At 34.1% G+C, this 19676-nt stretch overlaps 1 protein-coding gene across 35 annotated transcripts in view; it reads left to right on the forward strand.

The window, feature by feature from the left end:
• Window positions 1–19676, forward strand: part of VPS13B (vacuolar protein sorting 13 homolog B) — an 857597-nt gene that overhangs the window by 266215 nt on the left and 571706 nt on the right. For 33 of the 35 annotated variants that reach the window (XR_012416560.1, XR_012416558.1, XR_012416559.1 and 30 more), the window contains 2 exons: window positions 519–653; window positions 1415–1588. Coding sequence is in view for 27 of the 35 variants with exons in the window: in XM_073999176.1 (XP_073855277.1) it covers window positions 519–653; window positions 1415–1588 (309 nt within the window). In the remaining 8 variants the exon portion in view is untranslated. Of the gene's footprint in view, window positions 1–518; window positions 654–1414; window positions 1589–19676 lie in introns of those variants that run through there. The other 2 variants (XM_073999199.1, XM_073999197.1) reach the window with 1 other exon arrangement.

Here is a 19676-nt window from a genome sequence, read left to right on the forward strand (position 1 = left end):
AATCCCAACTACTAGGGAGACTGAGGCAGGAGAATTGTCTGAACCCAGGAGGCAGAGATTGCAGTGAGCTGAGACTGCACCACTGCACTCCAGCCTGGGTGACAGAGCGAGACTCTGTCTCAAAAAAAAAAAAAAAAAATAATAAAGTCTTCGCCTAAATTGACTGTATAAGTTAGATTTGTTTTAAAAATAAAAATTTTACTCTGTTTTCTAAAGCCAAATATGATTTTTAAAACTGTTTGTTGTTTTTTTAAAAGTATTTGTACATTTACTTTTATTTCTTGTGCTTGACTAATCAAGAATTGACTGCATAAGTATAGTTATAAGAGTTCAGACCATTTATTTTAAATTTGCATCCTTTCACCTCTGAAACACTAAACTATGAAACCTAACACAAATACTGTAAGAACATCTGAGGTAGATAGTTAAAGTATAATTAAGTTTAAATGCCTTGGTGAAGGAGTATAAAAATTATTTAAATTCAATCGGCTAGTACATTTGCAGTTTTCTTTTATTAGGTGTGAAATCTAAGAATCTCCTGCCAACTCTTGAAGGCTCAATCCAGAATGTTGAATTGAAGTACTGCAGCACATCATTGGTCAAATGTGCCTCTGGGACCATGGGATCAATAAAAATTTGTGCCAAAGCCCCAGGTATGTGCAGCTGGACCGTGTAAAACTTTATTGCCTGTATAGGAGAATTGGCCTTGCATTTTACAAGGAGCGTTACTGAAACAAGAATTTACTCATTGTTTCTATGAATCAGACATTTTAAATTTTTACTTAGAAATTTTTCTAATTGTGCCAGGATGATACTTCTTGACTTTAACAAATTAATTTTTATTTAGGCAAAAATACTTAGTTTTATGAATGGTTATGAGGGAGAAAAAGGAATGTTTATTTTACTTTCTGGGGGAATAGGAGGTGTGTGTGTGTATATATGTGTGTGTGTGTGTGTGTGTATATATATAAAAGACACTTAAAATTAAATTGTTGTTGTTATAATATAATTAAATAGGAGACCCAATTGTTTTTAAATTTTGGTTGCAAATGACTTTACCTTCCTACCAATATTTTATTTCATAATATATTTTTAAAACTATTTATGATTTTTTTCAGTGCAAACTGATTTTAAGGTAAGTTTATAAAGGTCCAGATTTCATTTAATTTGTAGAAGACAGTGTGTTGTTTCCTTTTATAACCTTTTCTGGACATGTTCTGCATTCATTAGCAAATATGAAAACTTAAGAGTTAAAAATGCTTTACATTTTATGAAACTCAGTATAATTAAATGTATAGCTAATATCAAATGAAATAGAAATGTTATATTATGGTGTTAGTATATTTTAAAATCAAACATTCTCAAGTGACTCATGTTTTATTTTTGTTATTGTCTTACAAATATTTCTTTTCAGTTGATAATGGAAAAGAGAAGTTGATTCCCTTGCTTCAGGGTCCTTCCGACACTAAAGACCTTCATGGCACCAAGTGGCTCAATGAGAGTAGAAAGCCAGAGTCTCTCTTAGCTCCAGATTTGATGGCCTTCACAATCCAAGTTCCACAATATATTGACTACTGCCACAATTCTGGTAAGTACAAACCTATCATTATTTCCTTATTTTGCATTTTTTTTTTTTCCCAGAAAGGCTTTTAAAATTGGTTTTTTTTTTTTTTTTAGCTATTTTTGTCAATTGGCTTTCTCTGCAGTTGTGCTTTTTCAAAATTTAGATTAAGAATTTTTGTATCACTTTTGTTAATTGAAATGTGTTTATAAATAATAATGATTTTATTTATATGAGAGAATTTAGCTGTATGTATAGTGGTTAACTTCAGATTCACCTATATAAGGAACAACTGAGTGTTAAAATATAGCATATCATTATAATGCAGACTTTCTAGGGATAGTAGCACTTTGTAACCCACAGTTTGTCATGTGTAAATTAGGTGGTTTTACCTTCTATAATTTTTTAGGAATGAAAAGATTTGATGGTAGAACTGAGAAAAAAATCTCAGAGGTCATTATCTCATATTTTATAGTTTTATTTTTTTCTAGTAGCACTTTGAATAGAATCTATTTCATTTTATTCTACACCGTAATAGCAGAGCTATACCTCTCATATTGAGAGGAGGTATCAGAAGGATCAATGAAGACTGAGACAAGAAAAATGTATGATAGGTAGAGATCACTATCAGCCATGAATTCACTTAGCCAGTATGTGGTTAGCAAAGTCAGGGTATTCAGTCAATGAGGCTAGCAATATGATAGTAATATAGACATTTGTTTTAAAAGATAGGTGGTCCACATTTTCTCTCTAGAAGTAACTGGCCAGTGAGTAGTTTCAAATAGTTGCTTAAGAGTAGAGCTTCATTAATATTATTCAACAACTACTGTAGCTTATAGAAAGTTTGTTCAGCACTAGTATGTTCAAGTAGAAACTATGAAAAGATTTGCAATTAACTGAGCAGAGACTATGTAGAGGTGAATATTGAATAAAGCAGTACACAAGTGAATATATAGAGGGACACAAAACATTTGAAAGATGAATATATTATGGTAATATTTGCAGTTGAGTGGCATCCACACTGAAAACTGGAAATTAGTATTTGAAAGGTGAGTCTAAGGATGCTGTCTGTCAGCATGCTTCTAAGGACAGCACACCTCAAAAATAAGATTTCAGCCTGGTAAGAATGGCTATGAAACCATAAAGAACGAATGACTAGAGGATGACTCCAGGATCCAAAGTAGGGCTGTCACTATGGAGAAAAGATTTTACCAATCTTTTAAGGCAGGGATTGGTAAACACTTTATTAAAGGGCCTGACAGCTAATATTTTAGGGTTTATGGCCCATACAGTCTCTATCTCAACTATTTCTGCTGTTGTAGTACAAAAATAGCTACAGACAAGACTTAGGTGAATGGATGTGACTATGTTTCAATAAAGCTTTATTTATAAAAGCAGTAAGTGGGCCAGATTTGGCCTATGTGGTTTGTCTAACATGGTTATAGGAAGAAGGAATTGGTGGATAAATATCATGGCTTTGTTAATCCTATTTAATCATGTTCCTTAAATATATTGTTTAGTAAACTTCTTTATAGAATTACCCATATAATAATTTTTGTTTTCAAATAATAAACCTAAGATGATACTAAAATGACCAGACCATTCAGTTACAATTTTGATACCTAAGAAGAGATTAATCTTACTAGAATCTTGCCACTGAAGAAAATTCTTGAGTTAGACAGGAACTCCTAATACTTGTTTTACCATATATACAATTAAAATAAATTAATAAGTTGAGTGTATTTAAATAATCTGTTCTTCTAACAATATTTATATTATCTTTTGTAATTTAAATGCGTTTCTAGGGTCACAAAATTTTATTTGTGTTTTTAACTTTTTATATGGCTCTAAAAGTAAACTAGTATAGGAAAAATTATCTGTGACACCTATAATATTTATAAAGTTTTAACTTTTTCTTGCTGTCAAGGAAATTCACCTAATCTGCAACATTAGTGTTATGTATAGTGGTATGTTTATGGATTTGTGTGTAAAATTTTAATGTGATCATGTATTTAGTGCTTTGAAAATTTTCCTTTGGGTATGTTTTAAACCTAAAATGTAATATATTTTAACTTAAAACTACATTCACATAGTTTATTTGGGGCATTTTTAAATTTAAATTTTTCATCTACCCTAGAACTGCCACCCACATTCATGGCTTAGGTATTTATGATATGGTTTAGAGAGCTAATAAGTACTATTTTTATGCCAGTTTTAAAATAATTTGGATTAATCTTATGTTCTTATAACAAGATTTAAATTGGGTGTGTATGTGAGTATGACTGATGTTATAGACAAATCATAAGTAAATCTTAAATGAAAAAATTAATAATTCATTAACAGTCCTTCAGGACTTTACTAAAGTATTATACTTTCAGCAAGTACTTTCCTGACCGTTATATCTAAATTTCTCTCTCTGTCTCCTACACACATATTGACACTTCTTAATTATTTCTCTACACTTCTTTAGTTTTCCTTAGTGCTTATCAGAATCTACCATACTATATATATTAATGATTTATAATGTTGATTGTTTCCCCTGCTATTAGAATTTTATGCTTCATTTGGGCAGGATGTTTTGTGTCTTTTTGGTCACTGCTGTATTCCCAATGTCTAGACCAGTACCTGGCACATAAGCTAACAATAAATACTTATTGAATGAATAAGCTAGTAACTGATGATTACATTTACTTTTCTTTGGTTTTTGAAGTTGAAGCATCTAATGGAATAGAGACAGAAATCTTTCCAGAAGCTTAAGGGAAGAAAAAGATGTTAGGTGGTTAAATCTTTTAGGTGAACTGTTAAAGGGAAGCATGAGTGGTCTCTGCTTGTGTTTTCACATACAGATAGATGTCTAGGTGAGGTTGTTAATGAACTTTTCCCATGGGCTTATAGAATTTGAATGATGATCATACTAACTGGCTTTTTTAGGGTCATGACATGACGTGTGGAAGACAGCTGCCCCTTGTGCATATACTCAAATTGAGGGGGATGGGTGGTTAAACTGGGGACCAGCAAATGTTGCAGATGCTATGTAAAAGTCAATTAGAAAGTGAGCTTTTAGAGGAGCTAATTACCTAGGCAGCCTTTCGACTGTGATTTGAGAATGTGAGGGAATGGACAGCTTTATTAATGGGGATTTGGAATTATGATGGAAAGAAATATTAATGGTATTAGTAAAACTCATAAAAACAGTACTTTACAATTAAAAAATCACATTTGTGTAAATTATTTTATTTGCCTACAAATCAAAACTGTTTTAGGCAGAGAAAATATAATTTGTGCCTTGCAGAGGAGGAAATAGATGCCTAGAAGTTCAATGACTTGTCCAATTGCCTAGCAAGTCAGACTTTGAACTAGAACTTGGAACTTCTAACTGTACATTTTCCCACCATGTTGGGTGTTGGGCTGTTTATCATTTTCTCTTTTAACCTTAGAATCCACCTCACTGAACACTACATCCTTCAGTCTTAAAAGTTCCTAATGTAAAGGATCTCCTTTTTTACTTTATATTAAGCACTGTCAAAAGAGCCACACTGTCATGATCTTACAGCATTGCTTTGTCTTTGAAGTTTCAGCAATTCCCTTTACACTTACCCCTCTTCCCTCCTTGATTGCATTCTGTACTTGACAAACTCTGATTAACAGCAAAGGAGCTGAATGCTTTTATTAGAATACAATGTGCCAGCACACATTCTGTATTTATGGTTACTACTCAGGGGAACCATTTAATGTCACATTTCTTAGTTTTGTATAGATACAACAGGTCAAATAGGGAAATAGATGCTTCACTGGTTCCTTTGTAGGTAGAAGCACTTGGTGACTATAACTGATATATGTAAAACATTTAAAAATAGGTTCTGCCAGGTGCAGTGTCTCATCTCTGTAATCCCAGCACTTTGGGAAGGGTGAGGTGGAAGGATCACTTGAGCCTGGGAGGAAGAGGTTGCAATGAGCCAAGATCGCATACTGCACTGTAGTCTGGTTGACAGAATGCAGCCCTGTCTCAAAAATAAATAAAAATAAAAATGAGGCTCTAAATATTTTTCTTCCCCCCCCCCCTTTTCTTGTTTTTGGAGATAGAACCTTGCCCAGGCTGGAGTGCCGTGGGCATGATCTCAGCTTACTGAAACCTCCGCTTCCTGGGTTCAAATGATTCTCATGCCTTACAGAGGCGCACCACCGTGTCTGGCTAATTTTTGTATTTTTAGTAGAGATGGGGTTTCACCATGTTGGCCAGGCTGCTCTTGAACTCCTGGCCTCATGTAATCCACCCGCCTTGGCCTCCCAAAGTGTTGAGATTACAGGCATGAGCCACTGTGCCCGGACTCCCTTGTCTTTTTAATATAGACTTTGGCTCTTCTTATGCTATATTTTGTGTATGATTCGTAGCAGGTTCTGCTTGCTAAAGAGTTCTGAGTCTTTGTTAATCATGGTATTAATGTGTAAATAAATTTTGGAGTGTCTGCTATTTAGGGATATAAAATGACCATGAATTACTATCAGCTTAGAATCAAAAGAATTTAGGCCATCGTTTCAATTTCTTTTTTTTTTTTGAAACGGAGTCTCGCTCTGTCACCCAGGCTGGAGTGCAGTGACGTGATCTTGGCTCACTGCAACCTCTGCCTCCCAGGTTCACGCCATTCTCCTGCCTCAGCCTCCCAAGTAGCTGGGACTACAGACGCCCGCTACCATGCCCAGCTAATTTTTTATATTTTTAGTAGAGACGGGGTTTCACTGTGTTAGCCAGGATGGTCTCAATCTCCTGACCTCGTGATCCACCCACCTCGGCCTCCTGAAGTGCTGGGGTTACAGGCATAAGCCATTGCGCCTGGTCTGTCATTTCAATTTCTAAGACAGTGTTAGGAGTTCTGTTTACATATCTCCTGCTCTCTATTTGCTCTAGCTCTGCTGGCCTTTTTTGATGTTCTCTGTGGTGGTTATGTATTTACATATACTGTTTTTTCTGTCTAGGATTCTCACAACCATCCTTACCCTTTTTATACCTGTTTATTTCCAGCTCAGTCTCAAGATCTCAGCTCAACTATTATTTATCCAAGGAAGCCTTCTGTGACTCTGCCTTTTCCCTACTCCCTCCCAAGCCACTCAGTTTAATTAAGTACCTCTTTTACATTCTTTCATAGCTGTTAAGATGGTGTATATTTATATATGTCTTTACCACTTGACAGTAAGTTCCATGCGGGCAGAATTAATCACTGGTTGCTTACCATTTTATCTCCAGGGCCTGTCATTGATTAATGCACAAAGAATGCATGAGAAATCATTTGTTGAATGAATGAATAAATGAATGAACATTTATGACAGATGTTCAAGGGTATAAATTTGACAGATAAATAGTAGGTTCTTAATACATGTTAGCCTCCTTTTCTTTTCTCTATTTCTGTTTCTTCCTCCTCTTCCTTTTCCTTCTGCATATATCTACCACTAGAGAAAATATCTACCAATATCTTCCTCTGTAAGATAGTTCTAATTACTATTAGATTATTTATTCACTGGACTGTAACTTCCATTTCCTGGTCTGATTTTATTCTTATAAATGACGTGAAATAATGTATCAGCCTGAAACATACCTGACAACACATATTGTTTTACCTTTCTTACCTTTTTTTTCCTTCCTTTCATTTGGTATTCATCCTCTTTAGTCTCCAGCATTTACTGCTGTGGTTGATCATACCCTTTCTATTCGATCCTTAGTCTCTCTTGGCTTCTAAGTGTTCAGAGACAAGTCTCTATAGCAGTGGTCCTCAACTGTTTTGGGCACCCGGGACCTGTTTCATGGAAGACAATTTTTCAAAGGACTTGGGTGGTGGGGGATGGTTTCCAGATGAAACTTGTCCACCTCAGATCATCAGGCATTAGATTGTCATAAGGAATGTGCAAGCTAGATCCCTTGCGTGCACATTTCACAACAGGCTTTGTGCTCCTATGAGCATCTAATAGTGCTGCTGATCTGACAGGAGGCAGAGCTCAGGCAGTAATGCTTGCTTGCCTGCCCACTCCTCACCTCCTGCTGTGTGGCCCAGTTCCTAACAGGCCATGGACTGGTACGGGTCCATGACCCAGGGGTTGGGAACCCCCTGATTGATAGGTCTTTTTTGTTTTTGCACTTCTTGTGAATGGAGGTGCTGACTGCCCTTTGTTTTGGACTGTCTATTCAAAGATGTTCTTATAGTGAACAGCCTTGGAAGACAAATGTCATGTCTCATTCTGGAGCAAAGAGAAAGCATGCTTACTGTTATAAAACATTTGGTTCCTTAACTTAGGGTTCATCTCCTGTTACGTAATTCACTGCATGTACAGGCAGCTATCTGAAGAAACCTGCACACAATCACCTCTGTGAGACTTGTGGGCAAAGGGAACAGATGCAAATATGTTGATACTGGTATTGCTTCCTGTGTCATAGGTAATAAAGTCCTTATCTGTGACTTGGGATCTTTGTCTTCTGCAGCCTTGATGAAACTGTGGTAGTGCATGATCTTAGGTCCCTCACAATTCTTGACACCAGAACAATGTCGTTTCTTGGTTTTCCTTGCTTTGTTCCCCTCCTCAAAGATGTTTCTTTTTTCTGTTCCTTAAGTGTAGGTTGTTACCAAGATTATATTATTGATCCTGTCTTTGTATCTGAATGATCTAATCAATACTTCTGTTTTCAGCAACCAACCATAAGTTTATATCTTTTTGTCCATTTATTTTCTTTTGACATCTGGACTGCAAATTTTAGCTGCTTCTTAAATATTTTCTTTGGATATTTTAATGGTCCTAACACATTCAAAACTAAACTCAGTATAATTTTTTATTCCCTATTTCATGCTTCATTATTCACTCTTTCAATTAATGGCACTATTTCCCTTTTAATACTCTCAATTTCAGCACTGCCTCAATTCTGCCTTCTTTCTTCCCTGCACAAGGTTGATGTTTTACAAAAGCTTCTACCACCCCACCAATTAAATATCCTAGGTAAAACATCATATATTTCAGTAATTTTTGATATGATTTGTCTTCACATTGTCAAACCGACTACTTCCACTACATGTTTGAAAATGTCTTCTTTAAAATGTTACTCTAAAATTTAACACAGTCCTCCACATACCACAAAGTACAATATACTTCTCAGATTTGTATAGGGAACTTCTCTTCAGTTGCTGCTTGTCTTGAGTTTGTATGCTACTTGGAAACCATGGATCTTTTTCACACGAAGTACTCTTAAGTCATTTTTACATATTTTATATGTCTACATTAGTTTATGAACCTATGTGGAAAGCTGTATACTTATTTCTATGAAATTTCACCTAATTGATTTTGGTCCACCATTAACAAAGATGATACCTTTTTTTTTTTTTTTTTTTTTTGAGACGAAGTCTTGCTCTGTCACCCAGGCTGGAGCGCAGTGGCGCGATCTCGGCTCACTGCAAGCTCTGCCTCCTGGGTTTACGCCATTCTCCTGCCTCAGCCTCCCATGTAGCTGGGACTACAGGCTCCCACCACCACGCCCGGCTAGTTTTTTTGTATTTTTTTGTAGAGACGGGGTTTCACCATGTTAGCCAGGATGATCTCGATCTCCTGACCTTGTGATCCGCCCGTCTCGGCCTCCCAAAGTGCTGGGATTACAGGCTTGAGCCCCCGCGCCCAGCCGACGATACCTTTTAAAGTATCTGCTTAGCTGCAGTCACTTGTGCAATTCAGATGCACATGCTATGTTTGCTTTTAATATAATGGAACTAAAAATAACGTTTTTTACTAAGGTAAGAAAAGTAGATTTATATGATTATGATGTTGTTTTAAAATAATTTAAAATAAGTGTTCTTCTTAAAGTATCTTTAAATGTAATGCCAATGTAAACCAGTCTTTGTATTATCTTGTATAATTTGTTTCAGAATTAAGTAATATAAAATTTTTAACTTTACCAAATTGTTATAAATTAAAAATAATTTAAAATTTTACTCATCAAACATGGGAAACTTTTGATCATTGCTATTGGAAAGGAAAGCCACAATTACAATTCTAATCTCTGTCAATTTACTGTTACATTGGGAGGTAGTTCTTTCTCTTGATTAAAACATACCAGCAAACAGACACACTCTTTTGTTTCACCATTTGGAGTTGGTTGGTTAGAATATATTGTTTAGGAGTTTTAAAAATGGAGACAGTATTTTATATTGTAAGTTTTAATTTGTAGAGAATGTCTGTTTTGGTTTCAAAAAATTCTGCTCCTAATGTAGAAATAAGTGAATTGCCTTGAAGTTATATGTTTAGTATTTTTGACAGAACACATGAGTAAGAATGCTTATATATTGTAGCAATTAAAGACAATTCACATTTGTGGTTTGGGCATAAATGTGTAAAAATTATACCCATCTATCTTATTACATTTCCTCTTTCCTCCCTGAGGACTTTACTATGTACTTTATCTGTAATTGTTGCCAGTTTTCTATCATGTTCCCACTGGGCTTCTGGTGCAAAAAATCTTATCCTCTTGATGACAGAGCTTGCCTGAATGATTTCATGCTCCTAGCATTTTTGTTCACGGGAATTAGGGGCAAAATGTAACTACAGCTGAACAGAGCATCTATTTCTGTAATTTTGGAGTTTAGGCTCTGTTATTGGAACTAAATGAAGAGATGCAGGTGTTCTCCAGTCCAAGCCCTTTGGGAGTTTTGATGGTAGATGCTTGAAAAGAAAATGCATGTGTTTCCACAGTCAAACAGCAGCTGTGAGACAAGGATTTATGCTTTTCTCAGAACTTTGGGATTTCAAAATGTTACATTTAATCACAAGCCCAGAAAGGGGAGCAAATGTTAAAGATGTTACGCATAAAAGTAAGTTTACTGATTTCTTTACCACACGAACTAGTTGTAGGAACGTAGGAAGTAAGTACTTTTTAATCATAATGCAAGCAATTTCTAAAGGATTATGATAATTGTAAGGACATTGCCTTTTGAAAATGTTACATTTTTAGTGCAGAGAATTTTTTTATCCTACTAATTTCTTAAATTATATTGATTTTTTGCCATTTAGAGATGCAGACACAAGACGAAAGGCATGGTAAACTCTTTGTCATACGCATTTTAATTTTTTTCCCCAAAAAGTTTAATAAATATTTTATTGTAAAAACAATATTTTCAGGTACTAGAAATGTCAGGTTCTAGCTAGGATAGTAACTAAGGGAATTAACAGATATTTAAATACAGGTGTATATTTAAATGTTTACACAAAACAAAGCATATATATATACACGTTTAAAATATTTTTTCTTTTTTCAAATCATGAAATTACTTTGTGTTGCAGTTGATTTTCAAATTTATCTTTATTAAAGCACCACCTTGCAGTATTTCTTTGCCATTCTCCTATTTTTATTGCTCTACTTTTTTAGCATAATCATTCATTTATTCATCTAACAAGTATTTATTGCATATTTTTTGTGCATAGAACTACAATGATGCATCAAAGTTTCTACAGTGAATCAACTTCTAATGAGGAGTAAGCATGTAAACAACTACAGCTGCATGAATGAATGATATAAAGGCTTATATTTTGGGTTCAGCTTCATCCATTATAAATTATGTTACTTTGAGGAAGTAAACCTTTCTCAGTATTGGTTTCTTTTTTTCTTTACTTTGTTTTGAGATAGGATCTTACTCTGTCATCCAGGAAGGAGTGCAGTGGTGCTTGCATCCTCTACCTCCTGGGCCCAAGAGATCCTCCTCCCTGAGTCTCCCGAGTAGCTAGGACTACAGGCATGAGCCGCCACACCTGGCTAAATTTTTTTTTTGTGTTTTTTTTTTTTCTGTAGAGACAGAGTCCCACAATGTTGCCCAGGTTGGTCTTGAACTCCTACATTCAAGCGATCTTTCCACCTTGGCCTCCCAAAGTGTTGGGATTATAGGCATGAGCCACAGCGCCTGGCCTAGTGTTGGTTTGTCGTCTATAAAATGGAGATACTCTTATCTGCTTACTAAGATTGCTGTGAAGATTAAATTAAATACTGTATCCTCAAGTACATTGTAAACTTTAAAGCATAATGTGGATTTTAAGTATTAATTATTCTGTTCAAAATAGTACCCTATATTAACCAGTCATTGAAAATGTAAGGTTTTTCTCTCAGTCGTTTCTTTTCCTTGCTTAATCTCAACATCCCAGCTAGTGGTATCTACTTTAAATTTTGTCTCAAGGTAAAAATGTGCAAACCTATGATTATGCATTTCTGAAGCTAGGAGCAAATCCTTTACATAGTTTCGTTATTCTCCTTCCACATTGAAATACACCCTGGAAGGTATGATGTGAGGAGTCAGGAACAGTTGCAATAGCAACAGGAAATTACTTTGCTTGCTTCCTTTGAAAGGTCCCAGATTCTGGAAGGAAGCCAGAGGGGGAAATCCCTTGAGCCTTAAGGGTAACCAGTTTCCCTCATTTATATAGCACAAGGTCAATTTTTTTGCATTTTTTACTGCTTGTATAGTAAAAATAAACTGGCATTGAGAGTAAATAGTAGCTTCATTAGTAAGTAGTAAATTAATATACAAAAAGTATTTGGATTGTATACTGGGCTGCAGGTGAACTTCACTAGAAAATATGGACTGTCTCATAATTTGTTTAAAGTATGTTTTATATGGATCAAAAAGGTACCATTATTGCTTTATTTTCTACTTAGAATATAATATATGTTTTCTATGTGAGTTTTTATTTTTGCAACTCATAGCTTTTGTGTTTAAGATCCAGTGACATTAACCTTGTGATCCTGTGCAGATTTTGAAGTTGGCTGTATAGTAGCTTTCATATAGGCCAAAAGAGGAGTAGAAGCTGTAGTGAACCCATAGGAGTTGCTTTACAAAACACTTAGGGGTGAAATGCACAGCAGTCTTTCCTACCTGCCCCTTCTCCTAGTTGTTCTATCCCGTCTAGAAAAAACCTCATTCTACTGACAGCCTTTGCATTCCTTTTATTCAGTCCAGTATACACGGGAATCATTCTTATACCATTGCATTGTTTTGCAAGTGAGACTCAGTTGTCTGTTAATATGTGAGAGTTTAAGTGTTTTACTGAGGATATATCTGTTTTATTTTCACGTCCCTTTGACTTTTGCCCTTCCTCCTCCCCATCCCTTTCCTCTCCCCTCCCTTCTCAATTAATTACTCCCTTCTAAGGACAACCATAGCACTTTTGCTGTATCCTGCTGCAAATAGTCTTAACTGTTTATAGGATTCCTTCCCCATGAAGTTGGGAGTTCCTAATGGCAGGGAACCATAACTAGTGTATGATAGGTATTCAGTAAACATAGGCTGGTCCAAAGGAAATTATTTTTGCCATTTGGGCATAGCCCTATTGTTTGCAGGTACATATTTCATTTCTGAATTGCTCTATGGGGAAAAATGTAGTCTGGCTTCAGTCTGTTAAAGAATAATTTTTAAATGTAAAATCATAACTCTCATATAGATATATAAGTTAGACAAGTGCTAAAGATTTTATTTAACTCATCATTAATGAGAGAACCAGGCATACGTTACAACTAGATCAAAGGAGAATTTAAAAAACAGAGGCATTTGTTGATCAGTAACATTAAAATAGATTTGGAAATGAATAAACTGGCTTTTTCCTTAATGGGGAAATGAGATCAATTGAACTTCTACCTGACAGAATTTGCCCACCGTCAGTCAAGAATTATTTTGCTTTGCTATCAGTTATCTATAATTTACTGATTTGTAAAATAGTGTAAAGGCAATGAAAGGTGCAGAGTAACATAGAGTCAGAATCAGGTAACCTGAAAGGGTGTGCTTTTAACAATGTAGAGTTCTACATTGAAGCACAATTTATTTCCTAAAAGCCTTACTTAATTCCAGATGGCTAGGATATTTTTAGCTATGGGTGGTTTAAATATAGAGGCAGATCAGAAATAATTTTATGAAGGTTTAGTGTATGGTGGGAGAATTAAAGGGAAATGATACTACCAGCAGAGGGCAGTAGTGAAGTAACAGTTTCTTAAAGACAAAGGAAATATTGATTGTTGATAATTCTGGGCTAATTCTGTCGACCTTAACTTGAGTTTTACTTTTCAAATATTGCTGTACTAAGTTCCTTTCAGCCAGCTGCTTTGCCAGTACCTCAGACTTGCCAGATTAAGGCTCATTTTGGTTTTGTTTTAGGCTTTGTTAATGAAATAAATAAATAAAATATTCTAATCTTGTTTTAGTTAAGTAAATAATGTGTTCTAACTTATAAATACTTATGGCAAATATTTGAGTTATCTATTGTAGATTAGGTGTTGCTTTAGGTATTAAGGAGATGTGTGTGTGTGTGTGTGTGTGTGTGTGTGTGTGTATATCTCCATACTGTATAGATAGATAGATACCTCTCCTTATCTATGATGAGTTATGATATGATCTATGATAGATGGATATATGTAGCTATCTACACACATGAAAGTAGAGTTTCCAAGCCTCACCAAAGTAACATTCTGTTGATTATGATATTTTAATTTTAGTAATTTATTCTATTTTTTATGAGAATAAAACACTTAATATAGTATTATTTAAACTATCAGAAGTCTTTCTTTGAATCTAAAAATGACATCTAATTTCCACTAAAAGATAAAATCTGAAATATTGTGAAAATATCTATCTGAAAAAATATGATAGCCAAAGTTGTATAAAACTCAATTGTAGATAAATAATAAAAATACAAATACACCATAGAAAAATGGCCAAAGGGGACAAAAGTAAGAAGCACAAATGATCAAAAACACATCAAAAATTCAAATTAACAAGTAGTCAAAGAAATCGATATTAAAACACTAAGGAACATTTTTTTACCTGTGAAATTGATAAATGTTTACTACATGATAAAACAAAACTGAGGAATTTATAATGAGAGGAGTACTTCCATAAAAGTCTGGCAGGTATATGAATTAGTACAGAGTCTCTAAAAACCAATTTAGCAAAATGTATGAAGAATTTAAGGTTGGTTATCTTTCATAATCCCAGTTCTAAAACTATATCCCAAGTGAGTAATCCAAGATGCATTTGAAAGACTTATATTTAAAGTATAAGGGTATTTATGTCAGCTTATTTATGATAATCACAAATTATCTTTGTTGTCTAATAGTAGGTAAGTTACCTAATAAAACAGTGTATTCATAGAAGGATATCTTTGAAATTAGCCAGTAGGAAGTATTTGATGTCAAAAGAAAATGTTCATATTAAAAGCTTGTGTGAGAAAATAAAAGTATAAACCTACATATAAGATTCCAGTTTTGTAAAATTTCTTCAATATATACATATGAATATATGCATGCATATATATATATGTATTTATAAAAAGTTACTTTTAATAGTAATTAGCAGTGCTTAATGGGATTATGGGTCAACTCCCAGTCATACTTTTACCCTTCTATGTTTTTTGATATTTTCTGCAAACATAATAGACATTAAAAAATATTTCTTCTCCAAAATTACTTATTTTCAACCAATCATTTAGAGATCATTATGGTTATTTGGCTCACACATAGTATTCTTGCCCACTGAATTCTTATATAACCTTTAATAATGAAATAAAATTTCATTTTTAAAGAATACGTGTATCCTGAAAGTCACAGAGTCTATGGCTCAATTTTTGAAGATGCTTTGGGGTGCAGGTAGGAGGGATCTCAGTGTGTATATGAATAAAATACCAAATTTTAAGATAATCGTAATTTGCATTTCTCTTTGAATAGTTTTAGTCTAGTGACTAAAATGTTTAAAATTACTTTATTTTTCTGATAATTGTTTTCTAATGATAAATAAAATTTGTCTTCTTTTTGATGCATAGTTGGAATTTTATCATTAGTCAACTACCTGGGATAGTACAAAAAAAAAGAACCTTCAATGACTTATGATCCAGGATCCAGATATTCACTTGAAAAATAGTTCTTTGACTATTTGCATGTATTTTGACATAGGAACAAAGATATTGATTGTCATAGTTAAACTCCAAGTTCAGCTGGGTGTGGTAGTTCATGCCTGTAATCTCAACACTTTAGGAGGCTGAGGTGGAAAGATCACTGAGTCCAGGAGTTTGAGACCAGCCTGGACAACATAGTGAGGCCCTTGCCTCTATAAATGAATGAATGAATGAATGAATGAATGAATGAATGAATGAATGAAAGAGAAAGAAAGAGAAAAAGAAATCAAGGTCAACTCATGAAATCTTTTTTTGTTAAACCTTTGATGAAGTTGAAATATTCCAAATTCTTAATGGAAACTAGTGGAAGTTAATAGTCTAGATAATAATCTTACAGGGAGAGTTAAGAACAATAGTAAATTTGAATAATATCTAAAATCATCTACTTCAGGTAAAATAGGTTTAGTTGAGAGAATGCAATATATACTTCTGTAGAGACACTATCTAGGTATTTATCAGCGTATCTATAATAGGACATTAGACGTTGATGATATTGCCACTCTTTTTTGTTTTTACCCTCGCTTCCAGTCAGTTCCTCTCTTCTTGATTTGGGCTTTATTTAGAATTATTAGCTATGGTTAGTGTTACTTTGGGCTCAAGTTGAGAAATGGAACATTTCCTTGGGGTAGCTGGATAAAGGTTGACAGAGACAAAGGAAAAGTCAAGAATCTAAAGACGATTCATTTCTATGTGGGCATGAGAATTTCTGAAATAATGAGCTGTAGTTGATGAAAAACAAGCAGAGCTTAGTGAATAATCTTTTCAGGAAGAAAGAAGGTGACCAGGCCAAAATATATCACCTCTGACAGGGTGATAAATAGCTACTGAATGGAGAGGAAAGAGTGAAGGAGGAACAGGCAATATTAAAGTAAGTTACTGGTAATTTTTTAAAAAATCAGTTTGATATTGTTAAATCATTAGTCATCAGTTATCCTAGAAACAAGATTTGTTATAATGACTTATCCTGTGTAGAAAAATACATATATTTTGAGTGGGAGACTTTCAAGATCATTTCTAGTCCAGAAGAAAAGAAAAGGCAAACATTTTATCTGGGCAAGTGTCATTAGAGTTAAGCATCTGGTGAGTGGAGGAGGTAAGACTGACTCTTGTTGTCTGGAGTTCTTTTTATTATGTATATTACTTTAAATGGCTATTTTCAGGTGACCATGTAGTTTCCTTTATTCATTCAACACATATTTTCTTGGTGCTGGAACCTTATGATATAAAGATGAACAAGACCCTTTTAACTCTTGTTAATGAGCTTATACGTAGTTCATTGACAGAGACATACAGGTAAGTAGACATTTAAAATATAGTTCAAAGAATGCCACAAAACAAGGTATTATGAGTTCACATTGAAAGAACTCCTTAACCCAGTCTTTGCGAATTGGAAAAGGATTCCTGGAATAAGTCATGTCTAAGATGAGTCCTTAATTAAGGGTTGGAGAAGAAACAATTGGTCAAGTTTGGCTAAACTGTAAATAATTTCTGTGTAATTGAAGCTTTGAATGGGATGGGATCAATGGTAATAGTTTGTGCCTGATAAGATAAGAAAGCTCCCTCAGATTATAAAAGGCCTTGAAAGTCATTTTAAAGGGTTTGGACTGAGTGCCAAAGGGAATAGTTAAAAGGCTTTTTTTATATTTATGCTTTAGAAACTAACATAGGCAGTAGTGTGGATGAGGATAAACGACAGGAGGCCATGAGAAAAGTTAGGAATATATTGCAGTGAAAAAATGGTAATGTCAATGGAAAGAAGTACACAGATTTGTGGGATATTAATGGGTTGGAATTACAGGAGGTGATTAATTGAATATGTTGGCCAAAGGAAAGAGCACAGTAGGCAAGCACCCACTGTGTGGATTTGAAGAGCTGGGTGGACAGTGGAATGCCTTTTACTGAAATGAGGAACAAAGCAACAAGAACCAAGTTTTCTTTAGGGTAATAGAGGCAATAGATCTAATAATACTAATAGTTCTTTCTACGTGCCAGGAATTATTCTAAGCATTTTACATAGAACATAGGCAGTTTGAATATAGAACTCATATTCTTCACCATTACATGAAAGAGCACAGGCTATGGAGATTTCAGACCATAAATAATTTATGATTCAATTCATTGAATTCTATTTAATTTTATTTATTGGCTGCTAGCTGCATTCTAGAGGCTGGTATAGAAAGTTACTCAGTACAGGGCCCTGGTCTATGTACACATACAACTAATTCTAATTTGGTTTTCACAAATGATATAATTGATTGGGAGAGAAGTTTTGCTATCCAAAAATAGAGGAAAAAGATTAATTTGAAGGGAAGAAGGGAGGACTGAATGATATTAGAAAGGTCTGTCAAGGAAGGATTGATATTTAAGCCTTGAGTGATAAAGAATTGCACATGAGTGGAAAATTCTTATTTTAGCATTGCAAATATTTTCAATTAGCTTACATTCTTTTGTTTTAAATGGTAATTATTATTAGTTGAAGACAATATTCCCATAAAAGTAAAAAATGTATAATTGTTGTTAAAAAGTATTTGGTACATATTTGTGGTAAGGTAGTTTTTCCTCTACAGTATTTCAGAATATTCAGATAAGTTTAATTAGGGAATCATATTTAAAAATTTTAAATGACTGTAGAATATAAGATATTGGATTGTTATTGCTGCTTTGTTTTCTAAGACATTTTAAAAATTTAGATATTGGGATTATTAGATTGAATTTTATTTATGTCGATAAGCTTGGAGTTAATTATTAAGTAGAACTTGATTTTTAGCCTTAGAATAACAAATGCAGAAGTGAAGAAAACTTTTTTATTGGATTTGTTGTTAACAAAGCATGGCATAAGTAAGCCTCAGCCAGCCTGTGAAAGGGATGACTTAACATAACTGTTGATGCATTTAGAGTGAAACATCTTTATCAAGTTAATATAAGAAGCAGTCATGCCCTACTTGAATTACTCATTTATAATAGCTGAACAGCAGCCTGCATGTGGACTTTGAAATCCTGGGAAAATAAGATGCCTGCATACATCCAAATGTTGAAAGCTTTTACCCCTCAGCAGCTGGAAAATGTTGAGCTCTTTTGTCATCTTCTAGGTTTTTGGCCTTCAGGGAGATGTGATCAATTTAGTTACTGACCAGCTTTATCCATTACTTTTAATGATTATAGTCGCTGAAGTAAGCCTCTGCAGTTTGTAGCTGAAAAGATCATGTTTAGATATTATATTATTTAAAATTTATAAAAGTTAAACACATGGACCTAGATGTTTCTGATTTGCTCAGGTTTATCACATATATTCGGATCACTAAAAACAGCAAATAATTAATCATAAAAAATAATTTATCCACCTTAAATGGAATCTAGAATGTATTTGTCTCTAAGGGACACACAATAGATTCCATATATTGCCGTTCTTGGGTAAATTTTATATATCTATCTGTGTGCAACTTTTTGTAACTTTCCTAAAGTACAGACAGTGGTTTATTTTGAATCAGAACTACTTATAAACACACAATGCAAATAATTATTTGTACTTCTTGTTTAGCTTCTTTTCACTACCTTTTTGATTACTGGTCCAAAGGGGATTTTTAGAAAATAGCATGGAGTGATACAGCATAGCTAAGAAAAGATCCCTGTTATATGAAGGAAGAAATGTGTCTGTAACACTAAAGCTGTTACTTTGGAATTCTAATTCTGGATCCGAATCTTGGTGTAAATCACTTGAGCTCAATTTGATTGTTTCTTAATCTGTTAAATGGTTGCAATGCCAGATACTGAATACTGTTGTGTTGATCGTCCATTGCATAAAGGCACCCTTTTATAGAGGTCACCATTCATGTTGCAAACCAAGTTAATTTGTTTATTATTATTGCTGTTCTCACAAATTGGTGTATTATGACAATATTCTACAGATGGAAGTAAAAATAAGGATGGCATCATGTGGCTGGTGGTGGCTGTGGACTACATTGATGATCCTATGTTTGACTAGTTTCTCCTTTTTAGTTGATGTGTTAAAAATATTTGTTGGTATTAAAAAATGTAAGAGCTTATCCTCATTGACAAACGTTTGATCATATATAGATGCATGATGCTAGTGACATACTGAGATTTTATAGATAAAATAAGCAGTAGAAAACAGTTATGGAGATATATTGGAAGTTAATTTAAAAAT

The sequence above is a fragment of the Macaca fascicularis genome, chromosome 8 (genome assembly GCF_037993035.2).
Source record: "Macaca fascicularis isolate 582-1 chromosome 8, T2T-MFA8v1.1".
Classification (NCBI taxonomy): domain Eukaryota; kingdom Metazoa; phylum Chordata; class Mammalia; order Primates; family Cercopithecidae; genus Macaca; species Macaca fascicularis.